General features: G+C 35.8%; 1 protein-coding gene across 4 annotated transcripts in view; it reads left to right on the top strand.

The window, feature by feature from the left end:
* Positions 1 to 17,326, top strand: part of NSF (N-ethylmaleimide sensitive factor, vesicle fusing ATPase) — a 157,235-nt gene that overhangs the window by 94,871 nt on the left and 45,038 nt on the right. For all 4 annotated transcript variants that reach the window (XR_009537688.1, XM_060135079.1, XM_060135078.1 and 1 more), the window contains exons 10-13: positions 5,736 to 5,901; positions 6,978 to 7,052; positions 7,238 to 7,425; positions 13,848 to 13,943. Coding sequence is in view for 3 of the 4 variants with exons in the window: in XM_060135079.1 (XP_059991062.1) it covers positions 5,736 to 5,901; positions 6,978 to 7,052; positions 7,238 to 7,425; positions 13,848 to 13,943 (525 nt within the window). In the remaining variant the exon portion in view is untranslated. The remainder of the gene's footprint in view (positions 1 to 5,735; positions 5,902 to 6,977; positions 7,053 to 7,237; positions 7,426 to 13,847; positions 13,944 to 17,326) is intronic.

Raw genomic sequence — 17,326 nt, 5'->3', positions numbered from 1 at the left:
TCAGTGAGTTGAAGAGAATTGCATTGTGGAACTTTAAACTCTTTGGTAAAGGGTTTATTGATAATTCAGCTATATTAATCTGTGAACATTAATCTTGACATCTTCCTTACCTGATTCTTAATTTATTGCAGTAAGAACTTGCCTTTATTTAAGTAACACACCTGTAGAAATTGATGTTATCATACTCAGTAGGTTGGCGGAAGGGACCTGATGACAAGTCGTAAGATTAGCAAGGTTCTGAAAAGGTCAGAATTGTACTGAATTATGGTTAGGGAAGATTGCTCCTGTGATCATTAAATCAAGCACAGTATCCTTATTGTCTCTGGCTTCCCTTCCACATAGATGATTTTTGAGGTTCGACTGAGAAGGAAGTCATGATTCCAGTGGTAACATAAGGCACATTGATAGCAAAATTCATACATTATAACAGCTTTTTGTTTTATGCTGTATTGACAGACAACTTTGAATAAAAATGTTTTCTAAAAATAATGTAGAATCTCACAGCTTCTTAGTCACAAACAGGAGTGTCCTAGTTTTTCTTTGAAGACAGCAAGTATTAATGCTCTACTATTATAGAAGTGTTTGGCAAAGCTAAGGTTGTAGTTCCAATTCTTCATTCTCTGTCTTCTCTACAGATGGAAAGGTGAATAGTTTTTGGTGTTGAAATTTTTTTAAGCAACAAGCTATCACTTATCAGACATCTGTTCAATAATTATGACAGTAATTGAGAAATAAAGTTAATTTTTTCAGGTTTTAATTTAGTTTTAAAACAATTGTGGAAAGAGAACAATTTGTAAGTTATGTTCAGGAAAAAATATAATGAAACTTAGTTAAATTTTGGAACCTTAATGAACACATGAGTATCATCTTGCATAAGAATGCATTAAAGAATGAACAGTACTCCAAATAATGAATAATAAAATGTAAGTATTATAAGATACTGTATCTATTTTTTGTTTATTATTATGAAGTAGAACTAACTTTTCTGGTGTACCATTTTATAGATTTTAACATGTGTATAGTTTCATGTAACCACCACCAAAATCTACATGCAGAACATTTACATCACCCCCCAAAATTCCCTCATGCTGTCCCTTTGCTAATAACTCCTGGTAACTACTGATCTGTTTTCCATCCCTATACTTTTGTCTTTTCCAGTGTCATATAAATGGGATCATAGTATGTAACTATGACCAGTTTCTTCTTTTTCAGACTGGCTTCTTTCACTCATCATATTGCCTTTGAGATTCATCCAAGTTGTCGCATGTATCAAACATCCCTTTTTACTGTTGAGTAGTATTCCATCTTATGGATATACCATAGTTTGTTTATTCACTCACCCACTAGAGTGCATTTGGGTTGCTTCTAGTTTGGGGCAGTTATGAGTAGAGCTGCTATAAACCAAGGAGTGGAATTGCTTGATCATACAGTGTTTTATCTGTTTTTTATTTTTTTTAATATATATTCAGATGTGTTTTAGATCCAATCCAATTTCCTTCAGGTCATTTTTAGAACTGTTTTTCTTCCTACTTCTGATGTAACATTTCATCTTTTATCTTTGTCATGTTTGCTTGATCCTTTTTCCTTTGGGTTGCCTTTATTGGAGTCATCTTCTGGTGTTGTAGCCCAGAATCTGTCTTGCTTTTATATGCCTCCAGCTTAATTATATGATTCATCTTCTTACACAATCTAGTTTGCTACTATACTCTTCTTTACCATTTGTAGATGACTCTCAGATCTATCTTTCTCACCTGTTTTGTTCAGTTTATATCTTATTCTCTGGAGGACATTTCTAATTAGATGTCCTGTTAACTCTTTAATCTTCTTATGGTAGAAACTTAAAAAAAAATTTTTCCCTTCCATCTTTTCCCTTCTACAGCTTTCTTATCATAACTACAAGATAATTTCTTAACCTTTGCTGTTACTTCCCCTTCTACTTGCAGGCAGTAACCAAACCTAGGACTTGGCTTTTTAGTCATCACTACTCCCATCACCAAAACTCTCTTACAGATTCTGTTTACCTCATTTACATACCATTGTTTCTCACTGACCTTCCAACTACGTATTTCTCCGTTTCCATCCTAAAGTCAGGATTAAAATCATCTTACATAAAGAGCATTCTGCTTTTGCAAGTGTGTGTGTGTGTGTGTGTGTGTGTGTGTGTGTGTGTGTATGTGTGTGTGAGAGAGGGGGAGAGAGAGAGAGAGAGTTCAATAGAAAGGCCTGCTCCCTGTTGTGATAGTACTATAACTTTTGTTTCTCACGTTAGGTAAATTTTATTATCCCTTTTATAGGGCCTGGATTGCCTCTTAGCCGTTTGCTCAAGTGGCCCTGCATGCTTCTAAATTCTTATCTGTTAGGCCCTCTCTTTCTCCTTCTGCATGTCTTTGTTCAGGAATAATTTCTCACACCCCAAAACAAGTGTACCTGTGATTTAGGAGGACACAAAGTTGTATTTGCAGGTAATATGATTGTCTACTTAGAAAATTCAAAAGAATCAACTAAAAAAACTTAGATGTTAGAAGAAAGTTAAGTAGCCAGATAATAAAATAAATATACAAAAATTAATATTTCTTCATATATACTGTTTTTGAAATATAATGTAAAAATCCCATGCACAACTGCAACCAAAAAACATAAATAGTTAGGAATGTTATGAATGAATTAGTATGACAAAAAGTACAAAACTTTATTGGGAGATGTAAAAGACTTGAATAATTGGAGACATATTCTTAAGAACTGAATGTGCTATAAAGATATTAGTACTTCCTAAACTGATTTAGAGATTGAATCTAATTCCAATCAAAGCTTGGCTTTTTTGTTTATTTTTTACTTTTTTTGTTTGTTTTTCATTGGAGAAAGTTGTTTTTGCTCTAGTAGAATGATTCTAATAATCGTCAGGAAGTAAACATGGTTGAAAGTAGCCAAGACAGTTATAAAAAAAGAAGAAGAACGTGTGGAGGGTAAGAGCTTGCCCAAACCACTGCTATGGTCCATAGTATAGGCTGGAAATAGTCTAGCACATATGAAAATATAAAGCCTGATAGAAGTGGCATCTCAGTCAATGAAGAAAAGTTTATTTAGTCAACAATATTGGATCAGTTAGTTAACTCTTTGAAGAATTACTTGGATTCTTACTTCACTTGTACCATATACAAAAATAAAATTCCAGATAGACTAAAGAATTATATGTAAAGTAAAAATTTACAAGAGAAGAAAATGTAGGTGACTACCAGTGTCTGTAATGGGAGAGGATTTTAAGGATAAAAGTAATGGAAAACATCATAAAAATAAAAATTGATAATGTTGGCTGTTTAAATAGTAAAAATACATTTTTTAAAACCCTTCCATTTATCAAAAATATACCATAAATAAAATTAAAAGACAAATAGCAAACTGGGATAAAACGTTTATAACAAATATAATAATACCCTTAATATATAAATAATTTTTATAAATCAATAAAAATTATTAAATCCCAACAGAAAAATGTACAGAGGACATGAAGAAATAAGAGAAAAATTATCAGTGGTAAAAAAAATGATTTTAAAAAGTGCTAGCCTCGTCAATAATTAGACAAATGCCAATTTAAAATGATTGAAAAATACCATTATTCATACATCAAGTTGATAACTACTTTAAAAAATTTCTAGTATTCATTACTTTCGAGGATATACCAAGATAGTCACTGTCATATACGGTGGTAGGATTGTTACAAAATGATAAAAACCTTTCTAGAAAAATATTTGAAAGCCTATTTCAAGAGCATTAAAATACTCAAAACACCTTTTAACATAACAATTTGCCTTCATGAAGTAATCATACATATTGTCAAAGATTTAAGTATAAAAATGTTCATTGCGGGCTTCCCTGGTGGCGCAGTCGTTGAGAATCTGCCTGCTAACGCAGGGGACACGAGTTCGAGCCCTGGTCTGGGAGGATCCCACATGCCGCGGAGCAACTAGGCCTGTGAGCCACAACTACTGAGCCTGCGTGTCTGGAGCCTGTGCTCCGCGGCAAGAGAGGCCGTGGTAATGAGAGGCCCGTGCACCGCGATGAAGAGTGGCCCCCACTTGCCAAAACTAGAGAAAGCCCTCGCACAGAAACCGAGACCCAACACAGCAAAAATAAATAAATTAATAAACTCCTACCCCCAATATCTTCTTTAAAAAAAAAAAAAATGTTCATTGCAACAACTTCTTGATACTAAAAACTTAGAAATTGTTAAATATGTGACAGTAAAGAATTAATGTGGAGTAGGGGAATTAAATTGTGAAACCAGTCATATGATGAAATATTATGGAGCCATTAAAACTCATAATGTATAGCTGTATTTATAGACATGGGAAAGGGCTTAAGATAATATCTGGGCTGGAAAAAAGAGATACAAACTTTTTATGTAGTACCAAATTAATAATATCAGTTATTTCTAGCTAGTTGAATTTTGGATGATTGAGATTTCTTTACATCTTTTGGTATTTTTTCCAAGTTTTCTATAGTGATCATGTATTTTGCAATTAGAACCCAAAATAACAATTTTAAATTGTTTTTAAAAAATAGTTAATGTTCAAGAGAATGCAAGATGCAGTGAGTTTCCAATTTTTAATTAAAATAAAATTAAAACAAATAAATCTGCATTAACAGCATTTATCTTTAAGCAACATAATATAGTTTATTTTTAACTTATTTCTATTTGTTTTATAACTTTTGCTCAGTTAACATCTAATACTTTCATAGTAAAATTTTTAAGTCTATTTAAAAAAAAAAATGATATCCTTGCCAGAGTTTTAGTGAATACCAACCATATCTAATCTTGAATCTCATTATGCCCATCATTTATACCATCCGTATGTTGTCATATTTAGGTTATGTTCATTTTCACCTGTTTTGTTTTGCTAATCCCTAATGGTTTTTGTTAAAAAAAAAAAAAAATCTCTGCAATGCACTTCCCCCTTTGGTTCCTAACAAGAGGCTTAATTACTTAAATATAAATTGCTAGAAGGTAGAAGGTCCATGTTAACTTAACCTAGTGAACTATTGGCATTTAAAAGTATTTGCATCTATTAAAAGTTCAAAATATATAAACTGATTTCTTTTAATGATAACTCTATATCTGACAAAGTAAAACAGAAATCACTATGTAGAAGAAACAGCATCTGCTTGACCATGTTCTTTTTATAAACTTGGTCTCTGTTCTCACTTTACTGTTCAGAAGAAGCAATCTGTTTTCATACGATATAACTGAATATGAATCAAGTTCAGTATCTTCTCCCATTTGCCCAATTCCCAGTCTACCTCTGTGTGGAGTTACTCTTCAGCTATATAGTGTGACAAATATTAAACTTACTGCTTTGGGGGCTATCCTCTCACCCAAACTCAGGGAAAATGGGAGGGAGCTGCCGTTCATTGACCTAAGAAATGCTTGACAGTTCTTCTTTCAAAGAGTGAGATAAGAAATGTGTGTGAATGAATAGTTAGTTATGATGGACTGTTCATTTTCATCAGTATATAATGTGTGTTTTCGTTTTATGTCTATTAAATATGAGGTTCTGGAATGCCTTTTCACTTTGCAGAATTCTGAGACTGCAGTTCCAACACCTTTGAGAGGGCAGCAATCATGATTATACTGGCTACATTTATTAGTCAAAAAGCGCAAAAGCTTTGTTTTGCTCTTTTGATTAGTTTGTTTAATAATATATTCAAATTATGATCTTTAATGTTATTTCTTTCACTAGCTTGGTGCTAACAGTGGTTTGCACATCATCATCTTTGATGAAATTGATGCCATCTGCAAACAGAGAGGGAGCATGGCTGGTAGCACAGGAGTTCATGACACTGTCGTCAACCAGTTGCTGTCCAAAATTGATGGGGTAGAGCAACTAAACAACATCTTAGTCATTGGTATGTTTGCTTGGTTTAAAAAAAAAAGGTACTATGATTTCAAAAACATTAGATACTTAGGTTCTGAATTCAGATTTGTGTAGCTTGTAATTATACTATTTTGCCAGTGTTTCCAAATTAGAATCAAGTGATATTGAAGAATTTCACTATTTTAATGTCTAGCCTTAATAGGACAAATGAAAAAGGGGTTTTAGTGACTCATGGCTTTTTTTTTTCTTTTAATAAAACTCCTCACTTTTTTTTTTAATTTATTTTTTATTATTTTTGGCTGCGTCGGGTCTTAGTTGTGGCATGTGGGATCTTTCGTTGCGGCACGCGGGCTCTTCGTTGCGGCACATGGACTTCTCTCTAGTTGTGGCATGTGGGATCTTAGTTCCCCGACCAGGGATCGAACCCGCGTCCCCTGCATTGGAAGGCGGATTCTTAACCACTGGACCACCAGGGAAGTCCCAACTCATGGCTTTAAACTTATAGTTAACAGGTGAAAAAGGCTGCACGATGTAATGCAGTGGTTTTCAAACTGGGTCCTGTAGGCCTCCAGGAGTCCTCAGAGCTACTTCAGGGTCTGTGCGGCCAGGGTTTGAGCTTCAGATCATGCATCCCTATTATAACTTATCTTTTTAACTGCTTTATGTACTGAAGTTCTTCTTAAGATGACTTTGAAAACAAAACAAAACAAAAATTCTGCCGTTTATGAAGGTTGAAAACCATTGGCCTACAGAAAAGAGAAGGGATGTTGGGGTCAGACAGATCATGTTCACATTGCCCCTCTCTCACTTTGATAGTTTACTTACCTTCTCTGAACCTAAAATTTTCTTTTTAAATATGTGAAGATTTCATTACATTTATATTCCACTGGCCTGTACAGTAGTGAAATACTAAAGCAAAGTCCCCAGGTATTTTCATTAGGTCGAGAACAAATGATATTTTTGAAAATGACTGCTTTTCTATTTGACTTTTATAAAATGTCCTCTTAGCTTGTCAGGGAAAATGCTATTCTTACACATACTGAAGGGGCATTTTATCTTATTTTTGAATTCTGATAATTTGTTTGTTGTTTTAACAACTGTGCTCAGGAATGACCAACAGACCAGATCTCATAGATGAGGCTCTCCTTCGACCTGGAAGACTGGAAGTTAAAATGGAGATAGGTAAATAGATCTGTCACTGATTGGGGGAGGGGAGTGTAATTAGAGTTCATTAGCAGGAGCAAAGTCATATAACTTAATATTTGTTAGAAAAGTTGTATATCAGAAGCAGGTATTTACACGCTTGAGTACCTATAAGAAAAACATTAAGATTATAATAATGTCTATTTTATTTTCAATTTTATCAGGCTTACCAGATGAGAAAGGCCGACTCCAGATCCTTCACATCCACACAGCAAGGATGAGAGGGCATCAGTTGCTCTCTGCTGATGTAGACATAAAAGAACTGGCCGTAGAGACCAAGAACTTCAGCGGTGCTGAGCTCGAGGGTCTGGTGCGAGCAGCGCAGTCCACTGCTATGAACAGACACATAAAGGTCAGTGAAATCAACTACCATATATTAGGAGTCTGCAGCCCTGTAAATACCATGCCAGTATTCTTTCTCTTTCCTTTTAAGCATACTAAGGACTAGGGTAATACTGACTTTTGATGGAGAATAGACATGGTAAAAGGTATAGGGATTAATTGTCAACTGCTAATAAATCTTCCGAGTAGTTGGAAAAAAGATAATGGTAGCATCTGCCCCATGGTAACCACTGACCCATTTACCTTAGGTTGCCACCATTTGATACAGACATGTGAAAATGAAGATTTTGAAGAATTTTTTAAAAATTTGTGCTGTGTTGACTTGTATCATGACATAGGAAGTTGGATTTTCTACATGCTAGAATTACGGGGGCTGCTTCATTAAGTAAATGTATTGAATACCTGCTATTTTCAAGGTATTAAGCAGGAGACACAAAGATAATAAAGCACGACCTTTTCCCACAAGGAGTAGAGAGTCAGGGAAATGGATATGTTTGCAAATTAATACAATAATGTTATTGATACTTTGGTAGAAATACAAAGGATACTTTCATTTTGGTAAATAAAATTTGATAAAGTGCATTTGATCCTTTACCATCGCTTCTCTTCAGGTTTTACTTATCACCTGTAGTTAGATGACTCCCAAATTTATGTCTCATCTCTTGAAAGTATCTTTCTCTCACTTTCAGATTTATACCAAATACCTCTACCTGGATATGTTATCAGGTCTCAAATTTAATATTCCAAAACCAAATTCACTTTTTTGTTGTTGTTTTTTCTTACTACTTTCCTTCCTGCTCCTACTTCCCTGTTTATCCCAATTTCCCAAGCTTAAAACTCCAAGATTTCTACCACTCTGTTGTGTCCTATATCAAGTTATTTGCCAAATTTTGTCAGTTCTATCTTGGCAGTATCTTTCAGTTCTCATTGCCACCACCTGTCTTCTGTTTGATTAACCTTCCTGTTTCACACCATTCTATTCTTCAGAAACTTTCAGTGACTCACCATGATCTACAGAACAAAGTACAGAAGTCTTAGTCTGGTCTTTAAGGTCCTCTTAGATCTGACCCTAAATTGGCCTTTCCTGATGTGTTCCCAGTTATTCTCCATACACTTTATAAATTTATTTATTTATTTATTTTATATTTGGCTGCGTTGAGGCTTCATTGCTGCACACGGTCTTTCTCTAGTTGCAGTGAGCGGGGACTCTCTGTTTTGGTGCCCAGGCTTCTCATTATGGTGGCCTCTCTTGTTGCGGAGCACGGGCTCTAGGCTCATGGGCTTCAGTAGTTGTGGCTCATGGGCTTCAGTAGTTGTGGCTCATGGGCTTAGCCGCTCCGCAGCATGTGGGATCTTCCCAGACCAGGGCTCAAACCTGTGTCCCCTGCATTGGCAGGAGGACTCTCAACCACTGCACCACCAGGGAAACCCTCCATACACTTTAGCCAAACTAAAATATTGAATATTTACCAGTCATCAGATATTAATGTATTTTTCTACTTCTCTGCTGTTACCTCTTTTTTTTTTCTTCCCTGAAAACGTTTACCCTCTATGTTTACTTATCTTTTCAATACCTGGCTCATGTACCACCACTTTCTTCAAACTTTTTCTCATTCTCCCTTTCAAGAATGGTATGTTCTGTTCCTTCTTGAACTAGTAGTGTATCGGAAATTCCCTGGCGGTCCAGTAGTTAGGACTTGGTGGTTTCACTGCGGTGGCCCAGGTTCAATCCCTGGTGGGGAAACTAAGATCCCGCAAGCCACACAGCGTGGCCAAAAAAAAAAAGAAATAGTAGCGCATCATTTACAATACCTTCTGTTGACTTTCGATCAGTGGATTTATCTAGCCTAGTGTGTGCCAGACACTGTACTAGGGGTTAATGCTCCAATTGCCTACCCTTGAGCAGCTCACAGTCTAATCCGCCACATGCAGTAATAGAAAGTACATACGGGGTAAGGAAGTGAAAAGGTGTCAGGTGTGGTCAGCTTGTCGGGTGAGAGGAGCCTTCACAGAGGAATTTCTGGGTGGATATGTTTCCTGATGGAGTCAGGCATTTTAGGTAGAAAGAACAAATATGCAAAGGAACAGAGACACACAAACAGCATGGTGTGTTACAGTAATTCAGTACTGCTGCAGCATAAAAGGTAGGGAAGGGGAGGTAGAAAGAGACGTGGGGGATAAGTCAGGAGGCTAAAGCAGGGGATGGAGCACAAAGAGCCTTTTATACTGTGCTAAGAAGTATGGACTTCTTTTCTGTGAGTAGTGCTAAGCCATTGAAGAGTTTTAAGAATAGCAGTGACATAGTGTTAAAACATAAGCTCACTCTGGCAGCTTTGTCGAGTGGAGTATTTAGGGGAGTGAAGTTGGTGACATAAGCCAAGAGAGGGGAACTTGTATAACAATTCACACAGGAAATAGTAAAAGCCTGAACAGTCAGGTTGAGTATGTTTTATTCGGGTATACCCTGGCAATGGTTTTAAACCAAGGGTCGGTAAATTGTGGCCCATGGGCCGTATCCAGCCAACCACCAGTTTTTATAAATAAAGTTTTTTTGGAACACAGCCACCCTTGTTCATTTATGTATTGTCTGTGGCTGCTTTCATGCTACAATGGCAGAGTTGAGTATTTGCAAAAGAGACTGCATGGCCCACAAGGCCTAAAATATTTACTATCTGGCCCTTTACAGAAAAAGTTTGTCAACCCCTGTTGTAGACTTTAAGTCCACATCTTATTCATTTCTGAATCTCCCACAGTATTTCATATAGGTCTTAATACTGAGAATATGGTAGCTGTTTAGTAAATATTTTTTAAATTAGTAAATATGTATTCTGTATCAAACTATCTATAAGCCATAATTCCCCTACATAATGGAACTGACTTTGTTCTAGCTCAAGAATGCCATAATGGAAGAGGCCACTTTAGACAAGATGGTAAACCTCTTTAAAATACCGGAGGCCCAGTGGGGAGGAGGATACTAGTACTACTGCATTAAAACAAAACAAAAAAAAATTGAGAATGCCAAAGGACTGGATAGTGTGGAAATATAGTATTGGGTCCTTTATAGAATGGACCCATTCATTTCATTCATCCATTCTTTCTCCTTGTCGTAAGAAATGTCTTAGAAAAAGTGATGGTGACTTCAAGAAAAATTGTATAAATGATGTGAAAATTGCTCCCCACCATACCGATCTTTCACCTCAGACCACATCAGTGCTTCTTGATACTATAATCCACAATAGCTAGTTTATTAGGTATCAGATTTTTCATATGCATTAGCCACTGGATTTTTTATCCTATTTAGTCATTTGTCATTTTTATCACAATAATCTTATCCCAAAGTGTCTCTAAGCCATTGTCAAGAAACGTGCTTTCTTTAAGCATGTATTGGATTTATTTACACACGAGGCAATGAGAAACGGTGGAAAAATCACAAGTTTTGTAGTCAGAAGGTGTAGTCAGTTCTTCCCACTTTTTTTGTTTCTGATTTGTCAAGGGGAAATAACTACCTATTTCATCAAGTTTTTGTAAAAATGAAATCAAATACTGTTTGTGGAAGCGCCTCAGTTGGTGTAGAACTTATACACAACATTCATCTGTTTATTATGATGTTCTTTGTTTGTATTATAAAAAGCCATTATTGGGAATTCCCTGGCAGTCCAGTGGTTAGGATTCGGTGCTCTCACTGCCAGGACCTGGGTTCAATCCCTGGTCGGGGAACTGAGATCCCGCAAGTCTACTGGCATGGCCAAGAAAAAAGCCATTATTAGTGTTATTTTGCTTCCTTTTCAAAAGAATTAGGTTTAACCAAAGTCAGGTGAAATAAACTAAACAAGTCTTCCCTGTTAAACTGTTCTTTCAGGTTTTTTGAAGCAAGTGGAAAATCCAGTCATGAACACCTGATGTGCATGTCATTTGTGCTTGAATCCATGTTTGTGGTCAACTAAAATTCATGTGACATTTGGTTGTTTTTAGCTTGAAAGGAATTTCTGCTTCAGGTAGAGAAGATAACACAAATTTCTTCTGCTCTAATCTGTTGTAAGGAAATAAATTGAGGACACACACACACACACACAAACACACACACACACTTTACAACTGAATCAGCTGATTTATGTTTTCAGAATTTCAATAAAATTCTTTTTTATTTTCTGTAGAATTTTGAATGATTAAGGTCATTCTACCCTTAATTTAAGAGGAATGATAAGAACTTTGAAAGGTCAGATTTAAAAGGTTATGAAATTTAAGTGTGACCACTGGATATTTGCTAGTGTTGAAATACAAGTTTATTAGTTTCTGCAGGTATAAGCTGAAAGATGTTGCCTCTTCCATATTGATTAGCTGTTATAAATAAAATGCAGAAAAAATCACACTAATTCAGACAAATAAGAAAAGGTTTTCTGAATGAATAAAAATTCAGAATTGTAGATTTTTTTAAATAACATTTTGAGATTTTGACAAAATAGTAAAATAGTAAAAGTTGGCCAAGAGAAGTCCTTAAACTTATTTTAATGAATAGGTATGAAAGGTTTATCATTGTAGTATTGATTACTTACAATTAGGTGACTTCTGAAATTCCTGGAGTGTCTAAAAACAAATTGTTCTAAAATAACTGTCCCCCAGCCATCTTAATTCACTTTAATCCATTGGGTGAGTCCTTTCTTAGTAGTAAAAATGCAAGGTTCATACCAGCTGCAGTCCTGAAATCTGTCATTTTTTTCAGCAAATGCTGAAAGATAGACAAGATTTTCCCTTCATATTGCTATATGTTTCTGTCATTTGAATTCAGTTTCACTCTAAAAGGAAATCATAATAGTATTTCATAACACTGTTATGAAGATGCTTGCCTGTGCCTCCCTGTGTACATACGAGAATCATTTTCTAGGATAGATAGATAGCCAAATGGATTTTTGAAGACATGGTTGCATTGTCTTCTAGTTTCTAGTGTTTATTCTGGTTCCTTTTACAGGTGACCTGTTTTTGTCTCTCAAAAAGGTTCTAGAAATTTCTCTTCACCTTCGGTGTTCTGATAGTTTACAACACTGTGTCTAGACAGATGTGGGTTTCTTTTCATTTACCCTGATCACTCATTGAAACCTTTAAATTGCAAAGATACACCTCTCTTCAGCCGGAGAAATTTTTTTTCTTCTGTCTTTTATTGTTTTTTTCTCTATCATTCTTTCTCTTCTTTCCTTCTGAGACTCCTCTTAGATCAGTGTTAAAACTTCCAGATACATGTTCCATGCTTTTTAACCATTCTCTCTCACTTTCTGTCATTTCATGGGATTTGGGGCAGGAAGGGAGACAAATAAAAGTGTTCTGTTTGCCATCTTGATCTAGTTTTCTGACAGAGTTCTTTTTGTCCCATAAGGCTGAGTTTTACAGAATGTTTGTCATTTTATTTGTCTCAGCAGTCCATTCCTAAAGGAACATGACTCATATTTTATAATAACCTTTGGAAGGTTGATACTGCTTAACATGCTTTGGTTTTGTAGTCAGATTTTTTTGAAGATATGGTTTTTTAAAGCCCATAGTACCATTTTAAAAATTAGACTCACTTGCCTTGTGCTATTGGGAGTGAGCCCAGTCTCGTTAAAAAGTGTGTTGGTATCTCAATCACTCATCAGGTCCAGGCAGCTCCAAGTGCTGATAAAGGCCTTGATGCTTCTCCAGATGTCTGTTCTAAGTGGTAGCTTCAGGTGCAATAAGCAGAATATTTGGAGCTGGCACATAGATTCTCAAGCAGAGAGTATGAGTAAAAATCAAAGTTGTAGGTCCTTGGTCTCCTAGGATAATGGTTCACAAACCTGGTTGAGCATCAGAACCACCTGTGCACTTTATAAAAATGTAAATGCATGGACCCTCTGCTGGACCTTTTAAATCAAAATCCTGCAGGGTGGGGCTGGGCATCTGTATAAGTATGTAGGGGTGTGTGTGTGTATATCTTTAAAGACTGTAGGCGTTATTCTGATAGGCAGCTGAGGATGAAAACCACTGTTCCTAGAGACCCTCTCTATATAGTTTCTCCTCCTCGTGCCTCATTTTGAAAAATAAAAACAAAAAAAACCTCTATCCAGTGTCCTTTGGTAAAGATATGTGATAATTTACTTGACTGGTACCCTCTTCATGGACATTTAATTTGCTTCCAGTCTTCGGCTATTACAAATTACTCTAGTAGATATCCTGGTACATATAACTTTGTGCACATTTGTGAGTATATTCATGGGATAAACACCTAGAAGTGGAGTTGTTCAGGCAAAAGGCATAATATAGGTATATGTAGGTGTGTGTGTGTGTATGTATGTTTGTGAATTTGAGAGAGATTTTTTTTGTCTGTGGAAATATGCCTTTTATATCCTCAGGTGTTGTATTCTTAGGCTGAAAATATTCTTAAATCTTGGAAGTCCTTAACGTTTTGTTTTCATTTCTAATCAGGCCAGTACTAAAGTGGAAGTGGACATGGAGAAAGCAGAGAGCCTGCAGGTGACAAGAGGAGACTTCCTTGCTTCTTTGGAGAATGATATCAAACCAGTGAGTATGAATACTGAGTGATGTATAAGCCAAAAATAATAATAATAATTCAGGGGAAAAATAAGTGCCATTTTACTCAATATTTTGGAAGGTTATATCACGTGTAGTTTTTAAAAAATCATAAAATCTCAGTACTGGAACTGTCCAATATAAGAAACATCTGTTCAGTAACTCTGATGGCTGGGTAATTAACCAAGACTTACTGAAATATTTCTCATGATAGGGAGCTCACCATCTTGTAAGGCAGACCATTCAATTTTGAGACTTTCTAATTATTAGTTCTTAAATTGTTTTGAACTAGAAATAGTTTTCTCATTAGTTCTTATATAATCTGAAGCTACGGAAACCTAAATTCATCCTAATTCATCCATCCTTCATATGTTAGTTATTATGTTTAAAAGTAATTCTCATCTCCTTTCTCTCTCCCTTTCCCCACCCTCCTCCAAGGCATCCCTTTTTCTTGCTCAATACCTCCAGTTCCTCTAACTGCTATAGTTTCTAAAACTTTTAACCATTTTCAGTGCCCTTTTTTAAAAAGGTGTCAATTTTCTTAAAATATACTCAAAACTCAGTAGTCATAGTTGGAGTTTTAGAATACATTATAAGGTCATTAACCCATTTTTCTATAAAACAACCACTCATGTTTGAGTAACCATTACTTGGAGTCCTATATTAATACAAAAACAAATTGTAGAACCTTAAAAAGGTGTGTATGTTGTTTTTCTTTCTTCAATGGACCTTGGGTGCACAGAATTGGATTAACCTTAATCTTTAATTCATGACATACTGTCATTAGTCTACAGTGTGTAAAATAAAATATGGTATGTATTGATTTTTTGAGACTTGCTATTTTATTATGTATTTTATTATCAAGTCATCTATATGATTGTGCTATGCCTCATTTATTTTCATTGCTGGATAGCCTTCCATTGTGTGACTAACACAATTTGTCTGTTTTCCTGTCAATGGGCAGTTGGAACATTACCAGTTTTTTGTTATTACAAACAACTGCTGCTAAAGCATTCTTGAATGAGTTTCTCCTAGATATATGTTTAGGAATTAAATTGCTGGGTTGCTGGGTATATGAATGTACAATTCAAACTAAGACTTTAAAGCTGTTTTTTTCAGTGGTTGAACCAATAAACACTTCCCCCAATAATGTAAAAGAGATCCTGTTCTCTGCATCCTATACAACACTTGGTATTGTCAGACTTACTTTTTGCCATTCAGTTGGATGTAAAATGGGATCACATTTTGGTCTTGATTTTCATTTCACTGATTACCTGTGAAGTATTTCTCCATATGTTTATTGGCCATATGAGTATCTTCTGTGAGATGCCATTCATGTGTTTTGCCTATTTTTCTGTTGTATTGTTTATTTTTATTTGATCTGTATAAGTTCTTTATATATCCTTGACAATAATTATTTGTTGCAAGTATCTCCTTTAAAGACAAAAATCAACTTGTTTTAGCCCATCTGCTTTTTTAAAAAATTAATTAATTAATTAATTTATTTATTTTTGGCTGCGTTGGGTCTTTGTTGCTGCGTGTGGACTTTCTCTAGTTGTAGCGAGCGGGGGCTACTCTCTTCGTTGTGGTGTGCGGGCTTTTCATTGTGGTGACTTCTCTTGTTGCAGAGCATGGGCTCTAGGCACGTGGGCTTCAGTAGTTGTGGCTCGCGGGCTTAGTAGTTGTGGCTCGCGGGCTCAGTAGTTGTGGCTCACTGGCTTCAGTAGTTGCGGCGCACAGGCTCTAGAGCGCAGGCTCAGTAGTTGTGGCGCACAGGCTTAGTTGCTCTGTGGCATGTGGGATCTTCCCAGACCAGGGCTCAAACCTGTGTCCCCTGCATTGGCAGGCGGATTCTTAACCACTATGCCACCAGGGAAGCCCCCTGTCTGCTTTTTTATGACTATTCTGACTTTTAACTGACTTTTCAAAAGTTACTCAGCAGTGGAAATGGTTTAATCTTTTGCTGTTATTATTTATAATAGTTACCAAAAATATTAGAGCCCAGCCTAACTGATCTATCTTAAAATTTTTTCAAGGCAGGTAATTTGGCTACAAGGAAAGGGGCAACTAAGATAACTTAGTTAAGTAAGCAGTAACTTTTATTTATTCCAGGGGTCTGGGGGATAAAACAAAAACTGAAATGACAGGATAAGTAAGGATGACTCATACATATTATATAGCTTGGGAGGGTCACTGTTTTCTGGTTCACGTATCTCAGCTCTGTTAGACAAAAGCCAGCCAATCTACATATTTCCTACAACAGCCTTCCAACCAGTATTTATTAGGCTCTTCCTTTATAACTTTTTACACAGCCACTGCATTTACCATATTCAGACCAGGGAATAAGAACTTTACTCTGTACTCAGGAATCAAAGCACTAGTGTATGCAAGGACCAAAGAGTGGTCTGAAAAATGATTTGGTGGCAAAGTAATAGAGTGATGAGACCACTGTATACTGTTTATAAACAGTATTACAAAGGATGACTTTCTGTTAGGTGCAAGTTCTAAAGAACTGTTAAAGTTATTCCATACATTGGGGAGTGAAAATTTGACTTTAGGATTGTGATAATTTTTTTAAATTAGAAATTGTCAAGCTATATGAGCTTTATATTATATTGGGTTATATTTTCCTACTCATTTTTTCTCCTGTTAACCTTGTGGAAATGCTATTCAATTAAGTAAATAAGTACTAAAGTTTTTAACTACTTTTGGTAGCTGGTTTGATGAGCGTTACAATTTGAGATTAGAAGTTGAAAATGAAAAGGGTTGTGATTTATGCCCCCATATATAGTACAAATGAAATGATTATATATAGCAATTGCTTTTCTTTCCTTTCCCTAACCCTTCAATCTTCATTACCTCTGCTCATTTCTAGCTCGTTCTAAATCTTACATTTACACACACACTTACCTTTTGGTGCGATTCGACTTATATCCCCTACCACCAAGCGTATGTGGACAAGATCTCCTCATTACCATTTCATATTTCCATTTTAATATCTGACACCTACAGTCAGTGTTAGGATAGTATCTTTGTGTGCTGAGCCAACTGTTTCTAATTTCTAAATCCATATTCTCTCTTTCTCTTTGCTCTTGACAGAAGGCCACAACCCATGTACTCCTTATAGAAACAAGCACGTTGGAACATACCCTTTCTCAGGGATTGCGAGGGCTTGAGCCCTCACAGAATCTGAGCCTAAATATATTTTTTATTCCATTAAGTCACGTGAAGCAGTTTTTGCTCCAATTGGGTAAAAAGTTAAATGAGAAATTATAAAAGTTTCTTTTTTCTTTTCAGGCTTTTTATATTAATATGGGATATTGCTATAGCCCTAGCATGTAGGAATTATTACTCATCCTTTATACCTTTAAATA

Source organism: Lagenorhynchus albirostris, chromosome 20 (genome assembly GCF_949774975.1).
Source record: "Lagenorhynchus albirostris chromosome 20, mLagAlb1.1, whole genome shotgun sequence".
Lineage (NCBI taxonomy): Eukaryota > Metazoa > Chordata > Mammalia > Artiodactyla > Delphinidae > Lagenorhynchus > Lagenorhynchus albirostris.
This window is presented reverse-complemented; position numbering and strand designations above follow the sequence as displayed.